General features: G+C 40.2%; 2 protein-coding genes across 9 annotated transcripts in view; one reads left to right on the top strand and one right to left on the bottom strand.

Annotated features, from left to right (window-relative positions):
* Positions 1 to 603: 603 nt before the first annotated feature.
* RBM18 (RNA binding motif protein 18) lies at positions 604 to 22338 on the bottom strand. 6 transcript variants are annotated; one of them, XM_059657745.1, is made up of 6 exons: positions 22207 to 22338; positions 18502 to 18630; positions 11146 to 11272; positions 8088 to 8174; positions 6308 to 6393; positions 604 to 2570 (listed from the first exon to the last, which is right to left on the bottom strand). In XM_059657745.1, exons 2-6 carry the CDS (start codon positions 18612 to 18614, stop codon positions 2411 to 2413), a joined length of 573 nt encoding a protein of 190 aa, XP_059513728.1. In that variant the 5' UTR covers positions 18615 to 18630; positions 22207 to 22338; the 3' UTR covers positions 604 to 2410. The 6 variants fall into 6 exon arrangements, with proteins under 6 accessions (XP_059513728.1, XP_059513729.1, XP_059513733.1 ...); XM_059657746.1 differs by lacking the exon at positions 22207 to 22338 and adding an exon at positions 21909 to 22047; XM_059657750.1 differs by lacking the exon at positions 8088 to 8174.
* Positions 22298 to 22644, top strand: part of MRRF (mitochondrial ribosome recycling factor) — a 42872-nt gene continuing 42525 nt past the window's right edge. For 2 of the 3 annotated variants that reach the window (XM_059657741.1, XM_059657742.1), the window contains exon 1: positions 22317 to 22444. The gene's annotated coding sequence lies outside the window, so the exon portion shown is untranslated. Of the gene's footprint in view, positions 22445 to 22644 lie in introns of all 3 variants that reach the window. The other variant, XM_059657739.1, reaches the window with a different exon arrangement.

Below are 22644 nucleotides of genomic sequence, written 5' to 3'. Positions count from 1 at the left end.
ATCCTCTGCCCCAAAACGGACATGCCAATTACAGAAAATCAACTGGTTAGGGTTACATTTTACATTTGATAAAATAGGAGCCGAGATTAAGATAGTTCACATTTCGTCTGAATATTTCCCTCAATTATTCACTCTTATATAAATCAAAATGATAAGTGATGCGATTTTAGCAAAACAGTAAGCCAACAAATAATTTTGAAGTACAGATAGCACTTGTATTTTACAAACCTTTCACTAAACTGCTTCCAGCACATTTATGACACACACATTTCTTCTTTTGAAACTTCTACTTTGAAAAAAGGATTAGCCACAGTATGATGCTTTCAGGGACTTCCAATAACGATTTCTTTTTAAATACATTTGCAGTGAGAACAGCTAGTCTTTTTTCTCATGTCTAACAACAGAATTAGGCAGGTGTAAAGGTGGAGAGAACTGTCTCTGAGGTCGCCTCTAGCCAGCCTTCTGCAGAGAAGGCTCTTAGATACAGCAACCCCCACCCAAGCCCTACCTCTCCCTGACACACTGGCCCGAGTTCTGAGGCAAAACAAGCCCACCAGAGAGCTGCAGTCTTTATTCCAGAAAACAGATGAGAGATGACACAACTGCACAGACACTGTCTTCCATTTATTCAGAGGAGTAAGAATTGGTACAAATAATAAACATTGCTTTAAATACAAATAAATAATTCTGGTTTCTAAAGGAAACAGCTCTAGATAATTCAAAGTTAAGTATTTTCTAAGTTCCTATTAAAAATAGAAGACTATTTTGCATTAAGTGAGTTCTACATCACCACGACCCTTTGAGGACTTAAGGATAAAATAGTGAATTCTATACTCTAAGAAGTCACCAGAAAACTGGGAGATGATTCTCCCACCTCTGTAAACTATCCCCCAAATGGAAGGAGAGTTACGTGCATCATAGACAGAGCTAATGAATGCAGAAAGTATTTAATACCTAAAGATATCTAGAAAGATTTACCTTGGGAAAGGTGGTAAGAACTTCCCTGAACCAGCTCTGTGAATTCTGAAACCCCACTATGCTGACGTTTTGGTTTAAGTGTCTTAAATTCACTTATGCTCATAGGAAGACTTAAGTTCCTATAGTGAAAGTTTCCTCTCGCTATGAATGACAATGGTAAAAAGTCTGTAATCACTAAGAATGGCACCCTAAGGTGAAATAATGATTTATCTGGTGAAGAGACAACGGTGCTGCCCAATGACACAGTCTGTCCACCTGGCACCAGGATGACCACACCACTGAGAAAAACACACTACCTAACCACACTACCAAATAAACACGATTTATTTTTCTCTCCCTATTGTTATAAGTCATGCAGTCTTTCAAGCCTTTAAAAACCACATAAAACATGAGGTCATTACCATGTTGGTGCCAGAGTAGTGCCTGCTCCACTGTGTCCACTGCTTGTCCCCACCTCACCCCACACAGGCAATCCAATTTCTTCTACTAGACCCCTAGGCAATTATTAATAAATAATGTTTGATAGAGATCAATATAGAAACATTCAGGTTTTCAAATAAATTTTGTTTTCTATTTAGATTGATCATGATACAATTCCAAATAGAACATTCTCATGCCATAAAAACAATCTCATGCAATAAGTGCATTTTAAAAGCCCCATGTTAATAACCAGATTTGTAATATAGAAGGCAGGATTATTTAGATTAAAAAAACGATGATCACTATAGAATAAAAGCTGGATTTCCAAAGAGAACTTCTGTTGTGGTACAATATGCTAAATTTGATTCTATAGTTTTGTTGATGCAAACAATTTTAAGATATACGGCATATTTTGCTAATTGGGATTTTGAAACAAAAAGCATAATTGTTAAGCAGATTACCACAACATTTGCTCAAAGAACCAGCTCCCTTTTGCCAAGAACTTTTCCTTTTTAGTCCACTTGGAGGGATTTCCATAGTAAATTCTAGAACAACAATTCTCAACATGATTCAAAATCTCCCACTTCCCTCCCTGTCTCTTTTATGTTGTAAAGACACTTGAGCCCAGAAAAATGCCCTATTTTTTTTTTAAGACAGACGATAATAAATTTAGTTTCCTGATTTAAATAATAACATTTTTTGTTTGCCTTTCTCTCTGGCACACTATATAGTGTTTCTGGAGTTACAAATCCAAACAAACCAGCCAACTAGAGCATCCCAGTGTTCAAATCACAATTTTGGAAAGAATCCTATTTATTCTGGATGATGCTCAATTCCACACATACTTCAGGGTAGAAACATCCATAGGAACAGCCAAAAATGTCAATTTACCAAACTCTAACATGGGATTATGCTCTGCTGGGGAGTACCAGTCACATCTACAAAGTACAAAGGCAGAGGGTTTCAGGTGTGGAGACCAATTTGCTTTTGCTGCTACAGTGATTCGTAACCATCATCTTCGAGATTTCCATGCTGTTCTAGAATAAGGAGTAGTCCTTTTTTTATCTGGTGGCTTAAAGTAGGAATAAACAGGTGCTGCTGGGTACTCGGCATCGGGATTTTCTGCCATCATTTTCAGCTTTGCTTCAATGGCTTTTATCTTTGCAGTGACGCTGGAAAAAGGACAGCAGAGGATCAGAATGGACTTGGGGGTACATTCAGAAAATACTGTGTATTTCTTCTTCCTTGTACTTCTCATTCATGTTGTATAAGCAACAATACTCAAATAGGAACATTCAAACAAACAAAGAATAACCAATGCTCTCATTTCAGGAACGAGATCTGAACCACCTGTTAAGTTTTACTTTAAACCCAGACACTGTTAGGAGTACTTTGCATATTGTCACATTTATTTTTATTTTTTTAAATATATTTTATTGATTTTTTACAGAGAGGAAGGGAGAGAGATAGAGAGTTAGAAACATCGATGAGAGAGAAACATCGATCAGCTGCCTCCTGCACATCTCCCACTGGGGATGTGCCCGCAACCCAGGTACATGCCCTTGACCGGAATCGAGCCTGGGACCTTTCAGTCTGAAGGCCGACGCTCTATCCACCGAGACAAACCGGTTTCGGCCATATTGTCACATTTAGCCCAAAGGTACAAACACTGTGTCTTGGCAGCTAGTAGGCACTCAGAAATAATTCATGTTGGAATTGAAAGCAGGGTCTGGAAGAGATACTTGAATACCCATGTTTATAACAGCATTATTCAAAATAGTTAGGATACAAAAGTAACCCAAGTATCCATTGATGGATTAATGGATAAGCAAAATATGATTCATAATACATTTTAAAATATTGTTCAGCCTTAACAAGGAAATTCTGACATATGCTAAAATATGGATGAATCTTGAGGACTTATGCTAAATGAAACAAGCCAGACACAACAAGATAAATGCTGTATGATTCTAGTTAATATGAGATACTTTAATACATTTAGAGAAAGTAGAATGGTGGTTGCCAGGGGTTGTTTAATGGGTATAGAGTTTCAATTTTACAAGATGAAAAGAATTATGGAGGTGGATGGTAGTGATGGTTGCACAATAATATAAATGTATTTAAACACTACTAAACTGTACACTTAAAATTTGAAAAAAATAATTCATGTATAATTGAAAGCAACATTGTAAGGTAGGTTATAGCCTTATTTTTGTACAGAAAGGTTAACTTATTCAATGTTAGACATAGCCAGTAAGTGGTATTGGTTGAGATTTGACTCCAAAGTCCATTCTAGTAACTATTACATTGTATCACCTTTTGAATCACTGAATAATAATGGCAAAAAAAAATCCTGGAAATTCTATGAAGTTTCTTTTTAATGACAAATGTTTGTTTATAAAGGCTATCATTTACAGAGTGCTTATAATGAACCAGGCATTGTGCCCACATTTTATAGATAAAGAATCAAGTGCAGAAAGGTAGTGATTTGCCCAGGTTCATACAGCTAACAAATTACAGAGCTGAGATTCAAGCCCAATTTGTTTATCAAAGTCCTTGCTTTTCCCCTCCATCAGGTTGGGAGCTGAGCAGCCCCGTATTAGAGAAAAGAGGTGAGGGGACATTGTGGAAGTTGTAAGGAAGTCCATTCTGATCAAGGTCATGGCAATCCTTGGATCAGAATGCACTCAGGCAGTGGATGTGTTTTAGCTCTGGCTCCCTTTATTTTCCATCTTGCTGCTGTTCATGGTAACAGTCAGGGAGAGAAGCGTAGAAGGAAATGTACACATGGCCTTTTAGATGTCCTCAAAGGTGTGCACTGCTGCACACTCTCACACTTCATACGAGCAATGTGAATGAAAAATGTTATATTACCAAGATGCATTCTGCCTCCGCTGTCATGAGTGGGACAGTGGGACATTGATGTTGTATGAGTCACACGGAAACAACCTTCTCTGATTAGGTAAAGATGTTAATACAGTGGTTCTCAACCTGTGGGTCATGACCCCTTTGGCAGTCCAACGACCCTTTCACAGGGGTCGCCTAAGACCATCCTGCATATCAGATATTTACATTATGATTCATAATAGTAGCAACATTACAGTTACGAAGTAGCAACGAAAATAATTTTATAGTTGGGTCACAACATGAGGAACTGTATTTAAAGGGCCAGAAGGTTGAGAACCACTTTGTTAATAGAAAGATGTAAGCTGAGGTTCTCTGGGTTAAAAAAATGAATGGAAAACACTAGGTTATCTATTAAAAAGTGAAAACACTGAAAAAAAAGAAACTAAAGATATGTTCACTGTAATATGAAGATCACCCAGCAAAAAAGGAGAAATCCTTTTCCTACAGGGTTAGATTTATGAAAACCTCCACAGATACCGATCTGTAATTAAAGAGGCTCAATCTTAGTGGGAATATAGCATATTGGATATAAGTTCCTAGTGAACCTATTGATGTCATTATACTTTTTTAAATTTCTGAAAGTACAAAACAATAAAGCAGCACAAAATTAAGAAATACCAATAATATTAAACTTGTATTAGTAACACAAAAAGTTAATTTACCAATTTTATTCCTCCTGAAAACATTTCAGGATCACCTTCACTTTAATGAGATGTTTGCAAATCTGCTTTGTTTGGTGTAGATGACACAAAAGACAGGCTTTTTGTCTGTCTGTTTTCTCTTTGGCTATCCAAATAGGCATTGCTCTCCTGTCTTTATGACTGAATACTGGTTTCTAATCCTTGTAAAATGCTGACACTTCTTCACATATCTTTTCTTCCCCTGGAACAGGCTTGAGAACTGTATTCCTGCAGTTACAGCTGGAGTTTCTCTGAAGTAACTAAAATACTGAATTTTGAAGTCCAGTAAAACTGGCATTAAATGTGACCCTGCTATTTGCTACCAGCTGATCTTGGCCAAGATATTTTACCTTTTTAAGCTTCACTTTCCTCTTACGTAAAATGTGCATAAGAGTACTTTTACCAGAATTTTATAATTACATGACATATGGCATGTAAAGTGTTTAGCATAGCGCCTACTTCATAGTAAGCTCAATAAATCTTGGCTATTGCTATTGTTAATATATCTCCCTAGGCCAGTGGTCGGCAAACTCATTAGTCAACAGAGCCAAATATCAACAGTACGACGACTGAAATTTATTTTGAGAGCCAAATTTTTAAAACTTAAACTATATAGGTAGGTACACTGTTATTAACTTAATTAGGGTACTCCTAAGGCTTAGGAAGAGCCACACTCAAGGGGCCAAAGAGCCACATGTGGCTCACGAGCCACAGTTTGCTGACCATGGCCCTAGGCTACAATGCAAAAAACCAAACATACCCCCAAAACTCTACTTCTGCTCAGCTATCCATTTAACTTCTCCTTTCTCAACCCAGCCCTTAGTTCCTTTTGTTCTGAATTAACTCCAAAGATGTAACTGACAATTTATACATACTAGTACCAAAAACTGTTATAGTGGCTGAGATGGTACACAGAATTAAAGTGCTGCAAAGTAAAATATTGTATAAGGAACTCACAGTTAGGGAGGAATTAGTGTGTAATGACAAATGCCAAAGAGACACAGGCTTTATTAAAATGCTTATTTTTAAGGTAAAGACTGTGTCTGATTTATCTCTGTATTCCCAGTGCCAAGCACAATGGCTGGTATGTGGCAGGTATACCCAGCTTTTTGTGAATGAATTCTATTTATAGGGGGATGGAAGAGAGGAAATGTATACATTCTGGAGTTTAACTGAACACATTCTCTGAACATGTCAAACGTTAGTAGATTCTATTCTAGATTTAGAGACTGGAGAGTTACTAGAGCATGGATGAAGGTTTGGAATGAAGAAATGGCTCAAGCTCTTGAGTAACTGTGTTTTTCTAGAGTACACCATCTTACCTTAGGTTAGATTGAGTGGGCTCAGTGCTAGAGGATGGCTCAAGGCTGATTGGAAGGATCTTATCATTCTTGTTATGATCATACCTCTAGAAGTAAGAAAAACAGAAATTACTTCCTGTGCAAAAACCAGCCCTTTAACTGCAGAGCATGGGTCTATATACTTCAACCCTACCAGGATATCATCAGCACATTTCTAGACAATTTTAGGACAGCTTTACATTTAGAATTAATGCAAAACTCCACACAATTTTGGCTTAAAGCTATACATTTAGAAAAAGAAGTTTAGAAGAAGCCTCCCACCAGCCATTAGTTCTCCTTATCTGGTAGGGAAAGAATTTCTAGTTTCAAATTCACGGGTGGCACAGGTACACGGCAGGATTGCCCTTACATTCTTATTTTAATGGTCACATATCACCTTTTACCATATTTATTTTACTTCATCCAAAACACTTAAAAATTTTGCTAGATTTTTGCCAAGTACCAAGCATAACATTCAACTCTTAACAGGCCTGAGTGGAGAAGAAAAATAATAATAGCTTTCAGCCACTGATACAGAAAACATTCTCCAGGAAAAGAATAGTTTAATTTGATGTGAGAAATTATATACTTCTTGTAAAAAGTAAAAATAATATGACAGAGCAATCAGGATCCTCTGGTCAAAAGACCTGTAGGAGAAGGGAAGTACAAGGCACAGAGAGTCTCAAATGAAAGAAGGAATGAAGGATGGTTTCTCTTGCGTGCCTTTTCAGTGAGATGCAGAATGAGAAAATGACAGCCAGCCTGGCAAATGAGACTGGATTTTCTTTTGAGTAAAAAAGTCTTTGGTAATTTTCCTCATTTCTATTTTCCAGGTAATGAGCCCTGGAAGTGGAGAAGACTCTGTGGTTGACCACCTGAAACGCAGGATCCAAAGTGTCTGAGCTCTGTTTTCCAGCTTGGACACTGAGCTCAAATGTTTAATTTCTGACTGTTGCAGGAAGCCTGTTGGGTGGAGTCTCTGATCAAAAACCCATGCTCATATAGCTAAAGACTGAAGCTCCAGTTTTAACGGCCACAAATCTTTTTGCAGGTCTCCCAACCCCACTGCAGAAGGAAGGGAATCAACTCCTGGGGTTACCCAAGTCCCTGTACTTCACCACCTCTTTCAGTTTCCCCAGCCAGGACAGAAAGCCATTAATTTTTAAAAATGGTCATAGCTTTTCCAGTGCGCTCTCCCAAGAGACCTCCTACAAGACGAATAAGGCAGTGTGCCACTTCTCAGGCCTTGAAGACAATACAGACCCTGCAAAGTACCAAAAATAACTCTCGAAATATCTGGTGTAATGAGATGCCAGTGTTTTAAGCACTCATGCAAACTACCCACTTCTCAAGCATTTAGAATAAACATATTCAAACTCTTCACAGACTTGAGAGGCTGGGGAGAGTCTAATAATGCCTAAAGCAACTAATTTTAAAAATAAATACATTTTTTTTCTTCCAAAGAACCACCCCACCAAAAAAAAATGATAGAGGTCTGAGTATACACATCAGCCACATGGAAAAATCAATCAAAAACAGAATCTGTGGGTATGTGGAGAGAAACAATGAAGGAACTTAATCCCTCTTGAGATGCTTCTCAAAAGAAAAATCTGGCAACACACATGGTAAATACAAGTAGGAGACCAGAGTATGGCTGTTCCAGATGTGAAGAGACTGGGATGCAAATGGGTAAGTGGACAATTGTCTTTCGGAAGACTCATTAGGATGAGCTGAAGCTGCCTTTCCAGCGTCTCACACTTACCTTGACTTGAGCATGGGCCCATCGCACCACCAGCTTCTTAGACAGAGCCAGCTTGCCATTGAGACACTGGATGGCTTGTTCTGCTTCCTGTTCAGGAAAGGGCCTACAGTTAGTCAACAAGTCAAATGGCCGACAAGCTACATGTATTCACAAGGGCCTCGTTAGCTTTGATGGCTGAATTTCTAACCACACCACTTTTGATAAACAATTGGCAAAAAGTTTACAAAGAAAAAAAGCAAAATAATAAAAAGGGTATAAGTTTTTTAGTCAAACAAAAATTTAAGTGGCTCTGGCACTTACTGGCAGTTTAGTGTTTGGCAGGTCACTTATAAATCATCTCTCTGAATATTAGCTTTTTCACCTGTAAAATATGGAGGATACTTACTCCTCGATGGTTTGTGAGGAGTAAAAGAGTACATGGAAAGCATGGAGCGTGTGGGAAGCACTCAACCGACATTAGCTGACAGTATTGTTATTAGGTGATACCTTCCTACCTACTTCTGTTAGTCAGGGTAGCACTTACTGTGTCAAGAACTAGTACTCCCCCCAGGAACCCTGGAACTGTATCCTGGACTAGGGCTCATACTCCCTGGATCCTAAGTGAGAAACAGTAATGGCCTCAAAGGATATGGGAGTGAAGAAAACTAAGCCGGAAAAAGCAAGAGTAAGTCAAAGAGACTGTGAGCAAGGTATCTGTGAGCCAATCTATGCACCTGGCTTTCCAAACCAGAAGTCCCCTGACCTTTTCCCTATCAGACACAGGAGCAACCAGGCTGAAAGGAATTCCTGAAGCTGGATAACAGGCACTCTAGGACATTCCCAGGAAGCCTGGCTGTACTTTTCCATCCTGCTGAGCCTTCTCTGCTCTGTGTGTATCCACAAGGCATTCGGCCAAGAGGAACCATGTTCACTGGGGGTGAAGAAGCCCTTAAGGAACAAAGAAAAGAAACAGGGACAATCTATTTGTGACCTCAGGCATTCCAGTCTGGTTTTACTGGTGGTTGCTTTATTTTTCTGGAGCTTACCAGTATGACCTTCAACAAATACTTATTGAGTACTCACTATGTGTCAGATATTAAATAGTCACTGGCTTCCTTGCCTCACCACAGCACGTAAAGTTAAAGGGATGAATAAGAGGGACATTTTATTCTCCTTTTAAGTTTCATTTAGTCAATTAGAATTTACATGGCACTCTCTATTAATTCTGTAGCATCAACACTAATAAGATGCCAGCAATGACAAATGCTTCAAGAAATAATTTCCTATCTCTGTACCTTGTTTCAAAGTTCTTGCAGTCAACATTACTGTTAAATGTCAACTATGTTTTCCTATGCACCTTCATCTAGTCTCTCAACTTCCTACAAGGTAAGAAGGGTGTAGGTTTTTAATCCCCATTTTTAGATGAAAACTGAGGCCAAAGAGGTTAAGAGACTTGTCCAAAGTTAATAAATAAAAGCCAGAATAGAAGATAGGCTTTGTGACTTCTAGTCCAGCAAGACCACAGATTTTAGTTGTCTGTAAGAATTGTCATCACACTCTATCATTGAGGAAAAATAAAGTATTTACAAATGCTAACCATATCAGGCATTCTTTCAGTTTCCCCAAAACTTGAACAATTAGAGCAGCAATGTATCACTTATTGCCTATCAGAGCTGCAAAAAAAAAAAAAAAAAAAAATCCCCAGTATGGGGCAGGACAATGACATCTCAACACATACTGACACATTGTTTCTTGACAACAATCTGGCAGTTGTATTATGAAAAATATGCATGGCCTTTGTTGATGCCACTCCATTTTCCTGAGTGCAGTAGATATGCATGGTTAGAGTTGTAAACGTATTTACTACTGCACTGTTTACACTTGTGAATCACTAGGGAGAACCTAAATAGCTAACAGTTAGTCAAATACCATATGTTCATATAATGAAATATTATGTGGTCATCAAACATCCTGTTAATTAGCTTTTAAACTGAGGTCTGCTACATGTAATAAAATGTATAAATATTAAAGATACAGATCAATGAATTTTTACATATTTAAATCTATACCAGTGAAACCACAATATTATGATACAGAATGTTTTCTTGCTGTGTATTAGGTGACAGAAAAAAAAATTTAGTATACTTTGAGTGCCAAACAGGATCATATGATCCTATTCATGGATTATAAGCCATATATGCGTGTATGTATAAAGTCTTCCCGGGTTGTTGTTTTGTTTGTGGGAATGTGAAGAAAGAAGAAGAAACTAAAAGACACACAACTAAAAATTAACTGATTATTTCTGGATATCTGGCTGATAAATTAAGCCACATACCTACTGGGTATATTTTCATCTATAATAAACATGCTTTACTTATATAATAAGAAAAACATCCAAATACAATTATTAATAAAACAATAACTAGACAATGTTCTCACATAAAACTAATAAAGTTACAGAGAGTACTGAGCAGTGTCTCTATATTTAATAACATTCAAATTCAAGTTCTTTATCAATGCGTATCCATCCCAAGGACAAAATTTTAATACAAGATACATGTATATATCATGATTGAGGCTGGATGTTTTCTTCCTTTAGATATATATTCAAATTTGTATGCATTTATTTGGAGACATTCAGAAGAAGGGTAAATTTTTAAGAAATTGAAAGAAAAAAGCGTTTGTGGGTGGCTCACCACAGACAGGGAGGGCTTTTGTACCACAGGACAAAACTACTGAAAGAGGAGGCGGCTTTGTTGGTCAGCCACTAAAGGCAAAAACAAAGCAGACGAGGGAAGAGGATGTCCATTTGCTTCATGTGGGCATCCCAAAGCATTTGGTCAGAAAAGTAGGTCAGCCAGCCACCTTTGTCCGAAAGCCTAGGGAGGGTAAATTTTGGAAGCTATTCACTAATTCTTTTGTTTACCAAGGACCTCCTTTAAGACGCAGAGCAAGGCACACAGGCATTAATCAGACTTGGCTCCTGCCCGCAAGGAACTGCTATTCTAGCAGTTAAGAGACATGCACAAATACTTATGGGAGAGTCTAAGTACCGTGAAAGGGGAAGCAGTCCAATTACCTGCTTGGTTTCAAAGTTAACGAAACAGTACCCTCTGGGCTGTCCCTCCAAAGCACCTGACTTGTGGAAAAGGAAGTCGAACTGCTTTACCGTGCCAAACTTCTGGAGGAGCTTCAGGAGGTGGTATCTGTGGGGAAAGCACAGTCCATGAGTACGCTCAGGGAAATCTGTTGGCCAATGAGCCTGAGTATGAGATAAAAGCAAGAGATAATTTACTCCAGGGATAACATCTCACGTCCCCGCCTCCTGCCTTCCTCCAAACTGCTCTGTTAGTCTATTTGGCAAACAGAGTTGTTTGCCTCTATTTGGAATGGGAATGAGAATTGTCATGGCTATGCGTCTGTCCAGCACAAAACTACCAAACAAAAAACCACACCTAACAAACGGCTGTCTGGCCCACAAGCACCATTTGTTTTTCTTTTGGAGAAAAGCTCAAAAATAGTGTCGATTTATTTATTTTTAACTTCTTGGCAATGAAATAATATTTGTGAATAACCACAACTCCATCAGAAACACACACACTCCAAAACACACACTCACACTCCAAAAGTCAAAAATAAAGTAACACATACACAATCACACAAATAAGTAATCCAGAAAGACTTCCCTATTAGATTGTAGCATTAACCCCACACTGCGCTTGTGAGAAACTGCCCCAAACCAAGCCACAGCTAGCTAGTGGCACTTCCATTATTAAGTGCTTGAGTTTCAATCTCTGATGTGACTGAACGCCAGGACAATGTGGAACCACAATGTGACTGAAGCTGGTCTCACACAGGACAGGGAACCTGGCCAGTTTCATCCAGCTGTGGGTAACTAACAAGCCTGTTTCTTAACACAGTTTAGACTCTGGAGCATGGTTGAATAAAACACATAGCTGGCCAGGGAAGAAATTTATTCCAAGCTTTTGTTTGCCACTCTGCCCTTCACCCTCTTCTTGGATTCCTTTCTCTAAAACTTATTTGGTTTCTATAGAGCTTTTAAGTTATTCAAACAGATGTGGCCTTAACAGGTTGCTGTGGCCAATCTCAATTCCGACTTCCTGTCATCTGATGCAAGGGTGAGACAAACCAACAGCTCTCCCGTTTCCTTTTCCTTTGGCCTTCCTCCTGGCATCCTCCACACTATTCAAATAGAGTCAAGGCTTTCTCTAAACAATGCTGTCCCTGTGATACTAAAAAGGTATCAGCCCACATGCTAAATCTGTTATTACTGGGAATTCGACCCCACAGGGAGTCAGTAAAGCTGTCCTTACAGCCACATTTATATTCACATTGTTTTCTAGGAGAAACTCATCAAGATTTTATTCTTGACTAAGAATCTCCTTTGGGAGGCAGAAAGATAGGAACTGGATCATAAGCTCTACTGAATTTGACACTAATACACATTGACAAGCAAGCCCATTATCCTGGATCAGGTGCCTGACAAAGTGGAGAAAGGAAGACACAATACAGGTCTTTTACTGGGGCAGGATGCAAGGATCCCAAGGTATCCTGTGGATATTCATCTGGTCTTTAGACCTATTTTGAAAGAAAAAACAACCTTCTCGTTTCTAAACTCTCAACTCCCATCAGGAGACCTCAACTGTGAGTGAGAATTTAGGAGGTGATTCATCAGGGGAAAGGGAGACACCTCAGCACACATGTCTGGTTTACTTGATTTTTGGAACAGCAAGAGTGAGTCTCTGAGCAGACAGATAGGCTACAAGAGTCTCCCTCAACGTCTCTCATTCACAGCTGCATTTCCCACTTAGTATATCCATTCAAACCATAACACTGCACCAGTTGCTATGAATGGTGGGTCAAACCTGTTTTTTTTTTTTGTTTTTTTTTTTTAAACAATCTAAAGGACTCTGTGGGCTGGTCATCTTTTCATTAGCTCTATTCTGCTTAATAGCCGGAAGGTAAGACGATTGGCATTTCCTAGGAAATGAATTTTAATTTACTCAGGAACAAAAAAAAAAGCCGGCAGATTATTCTTTGAAAAGCTAACAAATACGTTTTGCCCGAGAAGCCCGACCTTAAGATTCCAGGAACATCTGCTTAGGTCTGTGTCTTTCAACTTCTCCAGGATTTCTTTTCTTGTTTGATAATTTCTTGAAATTATCGGAACACCGAAACAAAAGGAATGAAATGTTTACTATTTTGCTTCCTGGAGATGGGGACTGCAAGCTCTGATAGTGAAAAAAGCCTGAAGACTCTTGCTTTCACATCTGCAAGCACTTTCATCTGCTGCTGAAGAATGGGAGATCTCACTACTCACCAGAGCCTTGCTTCCCCGCTGCAGGAAATGTGGGCCCTGCAGGCTTCTGGAGCTAGAGAATTACTACACCAGCAACTTAAATCAGTGTGTTGTTGTTGTTTGTAATGGGTCTTTAAATGGCATTCCTGCCTAATGGCAAATAAGTAATTAATCTATACAAATGTTAAAGCAAACAACTACTATGTGTCAAAAACTGTATTAGGCTCTTGGACTATCCCGATGAGTACAACTAGGTCCTTGCCTGCAAGGACTTCACATTCTGGTTAGAAGAGGGAGATATGTAATCAATTACAGTGTCATGCTTGCACATACGGGTAAGCATAAAGATGAAGAGGACCATTCTGCAGGGAAAGTAGTGGTCAGTGAATGCTAAGTACACAGATATATAGGTGACAAAATGTCTGAACGATTGAAAGAGAGTTGGGGAGGCACTAAGAGATGAGGCTGCAAGGCAGGAAGGAACAGGTTATGAAACATGTTGTGTGCTTAGTGAGGGAATTTTAATTTGATGCTGAAGGCAATGGGAAGCAACAAAATGAGATTTAAGATGATATTTAGTGCACAATTTGTTTCAAAGTAAAATTCTTTCTAAACTTATAGAAATTGTTATGTGGCAGGTCTTCATGTTCTATGCTTTGTATGTAATAGACTGGTCTTACTGTGTTCCAAATTTAAGTAAGCAAACAGTAAAGACTGCTTCATAATGCATTTATTTTTCCTTGCATTCTAGTTTATCTGTGAAAGTCTGTATCAGAAGGACATTTCCACCTGGATGACTCTCCACTGCTTTCAAGTTTACTTACTCTACCCCAAACTGACCTCTTCCCCTCCACAAACTTTTGCCTCTTCCCAGCTATCCCAGGGGTCAGTGTGGACAAGATTCTTTTACATTTCTCAGGCAAGAAACATTAGGATCATCTTCAACTCTCCACTGCTCTTCAATCACTTTTTCTTCATCTGATTCACCACTGGCCTCCAAGTTCACTGTCTCTATCTAGGGGATATTAATGGCAGACCTGTAGCTAAACTTCATCATTAGCCTTGCCCCTCCAATTCATCCTTCATACTAATTTTCCTATTAAAACACTAGAGGCCCGATGCACGAAATTCGTGCAAGAGTAGGCCTTCCTTCCCCAGCTGCCGGCACCGGCTTCCCTCTGGCACCTGGGACTCAGGCTTCCCTCGCAGCCATGGCTTCATCCGGAAGGATGGAAGGACGTCTGGTCTAATTAGCATATTATGCTTTTATTATTATAGATCATTTTCATGATATCAGTCTCTTGCTAAACACCCACAATGTGTCTCTTCTACATGAAATTCAATCGGGTGTGAATTAACTTTTAAAGACTATTTTAATCTGATAGTATTCTATTTCTCTAAATATTTTCACTATCATTTAGTATTCAACCTCTCCTTTAGTAAAAAGGTCTTCATGAGCCCAGCCAGTATGGCTCTGTGGTTGCACATCGACCTACGAACCAGGAGGTTCCATTTGATGCCTGGGTTGCTGGCTCCATCCCCAGTAGGGGGCATGCAGGAGGAAGCCAACTGATTCTCTCTCATCATTTATATTTCCATCTCTCCCTCTCCTTTCCTCTCTCTGAAATCAATAAGAACATTTTTTTTTAAAATAAAAAAAGGTCTTCCGGATATTCTGCTCACACAACAATCTTATTCCTGCCTTTATTTATGATTCACCATTCATTTAGAATGCTCCTTCTTAGAGAATTTCTCCTGGCTTTATTCCTGTTCATACTTCTTATGCACAATGCTGTGGCTATTAATTTGGCCTTCTACACAGCACATTTAATATTTGAAAAAGAAAGCAGTATTAACCCTTCAGAGGAAACCACAGTGTGGAAAATAGACAATATCTAAAGACATGAACTTTTCAGTTTTTCTGTTGAAGATACTAGTAATACACACACACACACACACACACACACATATCTAGTATTTATTTATTTTTTAAATCTTCGTTGTTGAAAGTATTACATATGTCCTTCCTCCCCCTCACCCCCTTAATGATATTTAGAGGTGTTGTTTTATAGTTAGATTTGAGTCCCATAATTTAAAAGAAGTCCTTACATTTTAAAATTTAGACTAGGATACTTTAGGTTATAACTATTCAATTATGTGAACTATTACCTATTTGTGCAAAGAGCACTAAATCAGGCTGTGGGAAACTGAGTCAACTCACTTAACTCTTCCTATAAAAGAGGGAAAATATCTGTTCCACTGGCTTCACAAGGTTGTCACACTCTTAAATAAGATGAACTAATGCAATATTAGAGCTAGAAAAATGTTCAGATCATTTAGTTGCATATTCTCTTTATAGGTAAGAAATATTAAGTATAATGTAATTGAAAGGAATCAGAATATAGTAGAAAGAACATGAGTTTGGAATCTGCTACCTCCATAAATAAGAGTATGTCATCATTCCTCTAAATCCAAATCCCTAAGATCTGTTTAGTCATTTGGATATTCCTGGCCTCTAGCATGGCCCTAAAATGGGCAGTTTTGCAACCACAATGTGAACACAAATAACGAGCAGCAGAATATTAGAGTGCTGGACAGTTCGTTAGGAATGCATATACTGTTGAGAGGAGAGCCTGACTCCGATTAATAACTAACAAGCACATGAACATAGAATTACTACTAAAAATTGTGCGGTAAAGTTTTTAACTGTCGCTGGTTTACATATTTCTGTAACTATTCGTGACAGCAAATACTATAATTTGTCTTCTAATAAGAGGTAAAAAGCATTTCTATAGGAGGGGTATTCGGATAGTTTATAGAAGAGATCAGGAGGAGGGATGGTAAAGAGTATGAATATACAGAATCAAGAGAGATAAGAATGGTTTTGTTGAATGGAAAACAGGCAAGAACTAGTACCAATCTGTTGGTGGGTGTCAATTTCATTACGAAAACCGGAGGTGCTCTGCAAACTTCTGGCAAGTCATTAGAAGTTTAGAGATTTGGATTCAAACAATACCCTCTGAGATTGAAGTATAAGCCAGGCACCACAAGGTCACATAAGTTTTATCATGTAATCCTTCCAATGTTTGGGAATGACTGTATTTTAATAACTAGTCTAGGCTATTACCTACATTGAGAGGAACAGGATCCAGAAGTTTCTCTGCTTCAAACACTTGGAAGGAAATCACATATTCCTACAAGATAAGACCTATCATACTAAAATGTTAGTTTTCTTTGTTATAATTAAGTAAATTAAATAAGGTAATATTAAGTATTTCAAGCTAATCATAGGCTATGATTGGTAGCTATGTCTTTAAAAAAATTGATTACTATTTAATCAATTGGCTTAACAGAGAAAATGCTTTAAAATGAGGAGTCCATAGAGGAAGAAGAGTGAAAATGATCTCTGGTGATACAGAAATGGGAAGCCACAGGTAGAAGGCCCCGACCTGCAGGTTAGGACTTGCCACCCACCTCTGGCCTGATGTAAAAGAGCAGAGGCACCAGAGGGAAAGTTGTGATTCAGTGCTGTTAATGCTGTAACTGAAGAAAACATTTAGAGACTCCAACTTACGACATAAACCGAGGTGGCAGGTGCCCACTTGAACCTTCCTGACAAGCAGCAGGACACACTTAGAACAAGGGTCTCATTACAGGGAATTGCAGCCAAAACAATGAACAGTTTCCACACTCCAGATTTCCACTCAGACAAGCAGGGGTAGGAATGGAAACCATTCTTGGGAGTGTCCCCTCACAAGCTTGGGTTTTAGATGATGGAAAGTTTTTCTGATCAACACACATTAACTGAGAGGCTGGGCAGATTCACACATTCATCCTCAAAGCCATGAGCCATAAAGAGAACCAAAATCAATGCACAGTCTATATTTCAGGGCCCCCATGACCATGGTCACATAATATGGGGCAACACAACCTTAAATACCATCATAATTTCCAGAGGGACTGAACAGTATCTACATTTAGCTGATTTGAGCTTGAGCAGGTTTAAGGAACTAAATTTTCTGTCATGATATGTTAGTTTACATCCCTTTTCCTGTCTCTTAATCTCAACCCTTAAATGTACCTCCTCTCTTTCCAGACTCTGAAGGTTCCGCTGTCTCTTCTCCCCTTCCTTTTAACATTATTACAAAGGGAGTAACTACTAAGACTGATGAAATCTTCCACGTTTACTTTAAGCACTGACCCCATCTGGCTCAATCCACTCAACCGCTACCAACCACCACCCTGAACAACTGGGAGAAGGAAAAACATCTCCATTCTCTTTGCTCAGAAATTCCTTTCCACTATAATGTCCACAGCGGGAAGAGTGGGGAGTCAGGACAATTCAATTACTTTTCTGACTGTGGTGGGCAAGGCACTTCCATCTCTTGGGGCCTCTACTGTGGGTTAAGAGAACTGGACATATCAGAGCTTTTCAGATGGTCCTCACGGAGTCCAATAAGTGATTGCTAAAGACAGGGTGGGAGTTACCAAAGGCTGTGAGTGCGCCTCTTCCCCTCCTTTAATCAGAGCAGCTCTGAGCTTTTACTTTATATATATGTTCTCATTACTTTAAGACAAGGTTCCTCAGATTTTAAGAGTTGGAAAATGGCTTAGCATAGGGCACTTGGCACACAGTAGGCACTCTAATCATTTAATGAATGAAAACCAAAGGGACTGAGGTGATCTCTAAGATCCCTTCCAGCTCTGACCTCCCATGGCTGTTTAACATGAATTAAAGTCAAATGCTGCCCCTCTACCTGCCTATGAATATACTGAGACTTCTGCTTGTTCCTTCATTTTGAGGAAATCATGCCCAAAGCAGATTCTAGAAAATTATTTCCTGATCATGGGTACAAGGATTCAAATAGTTGATCTCTGGCAAGTAGAAAAAAGAATATAGTTTAAAGGCTATCCAAGTCTATGTCTTTGCAGTAGAAGAGTCCAAAAGTAAGAAAAATACCAAAATAACAGGCTAATAATAACATCACATCTCCTTTAAAGACAACTGAAACGTAAGTAAAAGGGCCAAAATATATCCTACATCCTTAAAAATTCTTCTGAATACCACTGCAGACATCCCTAGAAAGGCAATGAATCAAGATGACTTTGACTTACTCTGTGATTTTGGGGTCCAGGTTGCCAATCCATAACCGGTGCCCTTCCTGTAGGGAACCCTCTGACAGGATGGATGCGTTCTCCAGGGGAAGAGTTTTGGTTTCTGCTTCCATCAATCTCTATTAAATACTAAAGGAAATGCGAACATTCAGACAGCAGAAGAGCAACACTGTGTGAACATGAGACTTCAAATTCAGTTCAACAAACATTTATTCAAGGAGGGAATGCCCTGGGCAATCCTTCAAAGGCCTCAGTTCTTCCACAACCAGGGCCCCAGCACCAGTTCCCTTGGGACAGCTCCTCTGGCAGCCAGAAAGTAAAAGCTTCCATTTAAGGTGAAAGGGGTGTGGTTCTGTGTGTAGAAACTCAAGTTTTCCTCTTCTGAAGCCAGAGGCTGACTGGGCAGGAGGCCAAAGTCTCTCTTACTACACGATACTCCAGTTTAACAATTATCACCCAAAGTAAGCCTTGGAAACCACCAGAAAGAAAGTTAATGACACTGAAGAAGATGGGTAAGGCGGAGCAACAGTATACCTCTTCCTCGTGAAAGAGGCAATACAGGAAATTAAAGGCCATAGATTTTGGAGTTAGAACTGAGTTTGCAAGCAGTTTATGTGACTTGATAAATTACCTAAACATTATAGGCCTCCTTTTCCTCATTTATATAAATGGAAAGAACAGTTCTTATCTTACAGAGCCATTGGGAAGATTAAAGGCAGTGCATGAAAAAAATCACTAAATGCTACATCTGACAACAGTAAATAATCAATAAATATTAGCTATTATCATGTTTAATATTTTGAGAGGCTGGGAAGAAGAGATGAACTTCCTCCTTAGTTAGTCCATTTCTACTATTTACTAGTTTTGTAACGTTGGGCAAATTATTTAACCACCCTGTGCCTCAGTTTCCCCATCTGTAAAATGGGAATAATACCCCATAAGAGTTGTGAAGACTTACTGAGTTAATACTCTTAAAGCACTTAACAAGCTTTCAATTAATGTTAGCTTCAATTATTACTAGTCTTAGTTCCTGAAATGTCTCATCTCATAGACAAAAAAGGAAAGTGAGGATTATGATGGCTACAGTAGTACATAGAGCAAAAATCTGGTGTCAGGAGACTAGGTTTCATATTTTGGCATTTCGACTGGAAGTCACTTCTCCCTAAGTTTCAGTTTCCTCATCTCTACATAATAAACCTTGCCCTGCTTATACCTTAAGGTTGTTGTGAGGACAAAGATGAGATGCCAGATATAAAATACAGCATTCATAAAAATATAATGCAGCGAAGAAGAGATAAAAGGGCTGGGAAGATGGCAGGCCGTGCCAGACTTCAGAACTCCCTGCTACAGAAACGTGTCCTATATAACCAGAAGGGCCTCAAGAGGTTGGTGCGGCAGGAACTGTTTAATAACAACATTGCCATTACCTCTTACCATCTCAGTACAGCCTATAAAGTCTAGCACACAGTAGCCCCTAGATCAGTGATGGCGAACCTTTTGAGCTGGGCGTGTCAGCATTTTGAAAAACCCTAACTTAACTCTGGTGCCGTGTCACATATAGAAATTTTTTGATATTTGCAACCATAGTAAAACAAATATTTATCTTTTTTAATATATTTTATTGATTTTTTTACAGAGAGGGAGAGGGATAGAAAGTTAGAAACATCGATGGGAGAGAAACATCGATCAGCTGCCTCCTGTACACCTCCTACTGGGGATATGCTTGCAACCAAGGTATATGCCCTTGACCGTAATCGAACCTGGGACCCTTCAGTCTGCAGGCCGACGCTCTATCCACTGAGCCAAACTGGTTAGGGCAAGATTTATATTTTTGATATTTATTTTATATATTTAAATGCCATTTAACAAAGAAAAATCAACCAAAAAAAATGAGTTCGCATGTCACCCCTGACACGTGTGTCATAGGTTCGCCATCACTGCCCTAGATAATTGTTTGTTGGCTGTGTTTATCTATTCCCACAAAAGGGTATTCTTCTGCTTTTCCCACTCACATGTTCAATCTGTTTGGCAATGTGCGGCAAGCAACCACTAACTGCTAACCCCGGGTTATGTGCAGAAAATAAAGACATGAATAACCCATAGCTCTTGCTCTTACCTCCTGTGAGGAAGGTGAGACAGACATAAACAGAATCCCAGGAGTAAAAATAGGAGGAGAAACATTTTGTCTTCTCCCTACTTTCCTTCCTTTCCTTCTACTTTCTTAAAGATCATTCATTCAAAGAAAATTTACTGAGGTTCTATTTTCCAGGTATTGTTTAGGTCAGTGATGGCGAACCTATGACACGTGTGTCAGAGGTGACATGCAAACTCATTTTTTTGGTTGATTTTTCTTTGTTAAATGGCATTTGAATATATAAAATTAATATCAAAAATATAAGTCTTTGTTTTACTATGGTTGTAAGTATCAAAAAATTTCTATATGTGACAGCACCAGAGTTAAGTTAGGGTTTTTCAAAATGCTGACACGCTGAGCTCAAAAGGTTCGCCATCACTGATTGAGGTCCTGGGGACAGAGCAGGAATAAGTACCCACAGGGTACTAATATTTGGAAGAGGGGCAGGACACACAAAAAGCAAAATAAATAAGATGTAATTCGTGATAAGTGCTGCAAACACAATGAAGCAAGGTGACTGGAAAGAATACTGAGGTTGGACTACTTTGGAACTACCGAAAAGGCCTCTAAAGGAGATATTTGAGATGGAACTTGAATAACAGGACCTTCTGATTGTCTCATGTCTAAAAACAGAAATGATACCAACAGCTTCTTAGTATCACAGGAGGGTACCATCTTTAGCGGGAAGAGCACAGGAAATGGGCCCCCCAAAATCTGCATTCAACTCCTGGTTTTTTGCACCCCATGACTGTATGACTTTAGTGAGTCATGATCCCTTCTCCCCCTTACGTGTCCTCGCCTCAGAAAAGCTCTTTCCAATGGAGGGAGCTCCCTGTTAGTCTCTATCACCGCCACCTTCTCCTTTCCACACAATACTGATTCATTTTCTGTGATTTACTGTTTTATCGCCCGTTTCCCTCACTAGAATGGAAGCTACTGGAGGGCAGGGCTTTGCCTATTTTGATCATGGTTCCATCCCCAGCGGCTCGAGGCCAGCGCTCAGTATTTACTGAATGAATGAACGAAGCAGGCCACTTTTCCACTCGCAGCCTCAGGTCCTCCCTTCTTCCTAGAATGGGCACCATTATCCCTCTCTCTCGGTCGTTAGGAGGCTAAAACAAGACAGTGTCGGTGACAGCTCAGCACAGCGCTTTTAGAGAAACGATGAAGTGTAACGAGAAATCAAGATGGCCCGAGGCTTTCAAAACCCTTTGACTTTGCAACAGCGACAACACTTAGATGGTTAACAGGGCTGACAAGCACGCTTTTTCACCTCTCCTCCCAGCGGAGCTGCAACAGCCTGGAAGCCAGGAATAGTCACCTGGGGGAAATGAAGTGCAGAGGAGCAGAGGCACTCGTTCCTAAGGGCTGTTAACGGCGGAGTCCCACGTGGAACCCCGGCTTCCCGACCCAGGCCTCGAATTCCCAGAGGCGGCGGGTCACCACTCGGTTTGTTATTTCCGGGCCAGCGGCGGGACAATCCGGGGCGGGGCCTGAGAAGCGTCTTCTCCGGCCGCCTCCCCAGGGAGGCCCGCCGGGGCCGGGGCTGTGGTGCAGGGGCCCGGACTCACCTCCTGGCCTCGGCGTCTTCCCCTCGGCTCATGCCCCTAGAGCAGGTCCCCACCCCGCGGCCCACCGCGCTCCAGACGCCTCCGTCTCGACGTTACCTGCCGCCAGGCCGCGGGTGACGCACTACGCCTGCGCCGCCGCGCCGCGCCGCCCCGCCCCGCCCCGTGACGTCACGACGCCAGCGCCGCCGCCGTCGCCGAGGTCGCCAGAGTCTTTTCCTAATAGCCTGTGTGATAGCTGGTGAGTGGTCTCGGCGCGGCCTGGAGGCGCGCGCGGGCTCCCGGTGCCAGAGATCTCTACCCCAGGACTTCTTAGGGACCGTAGGGGGCCTGATCGTGGTACCCCGACAAGTCCCATCCAGTCCGGCTTGACCTTACGGCTGGGGGCGGGACATGTAGCATCAGAGCCGGTGTCACGGGCTGGGGGCGGAACACGTGTCA

This window comes from Myotis daubentonii, chromosome 11 (assembly GCF_963259705.1).
Source record: "Myotis daubentonii chromosome 11, mMyoDau2.1, whole genome shotgun sequence".
Lineage (NCBI taxonomy): Eukaryota > Metazoa > Chordata > Mammalia > Chiroptera > Vespertilionidae > Myotis > Myotis daubentonii.
This window is presented reverse-complemented; position numbering and strand designations above follow the sequence as displayed.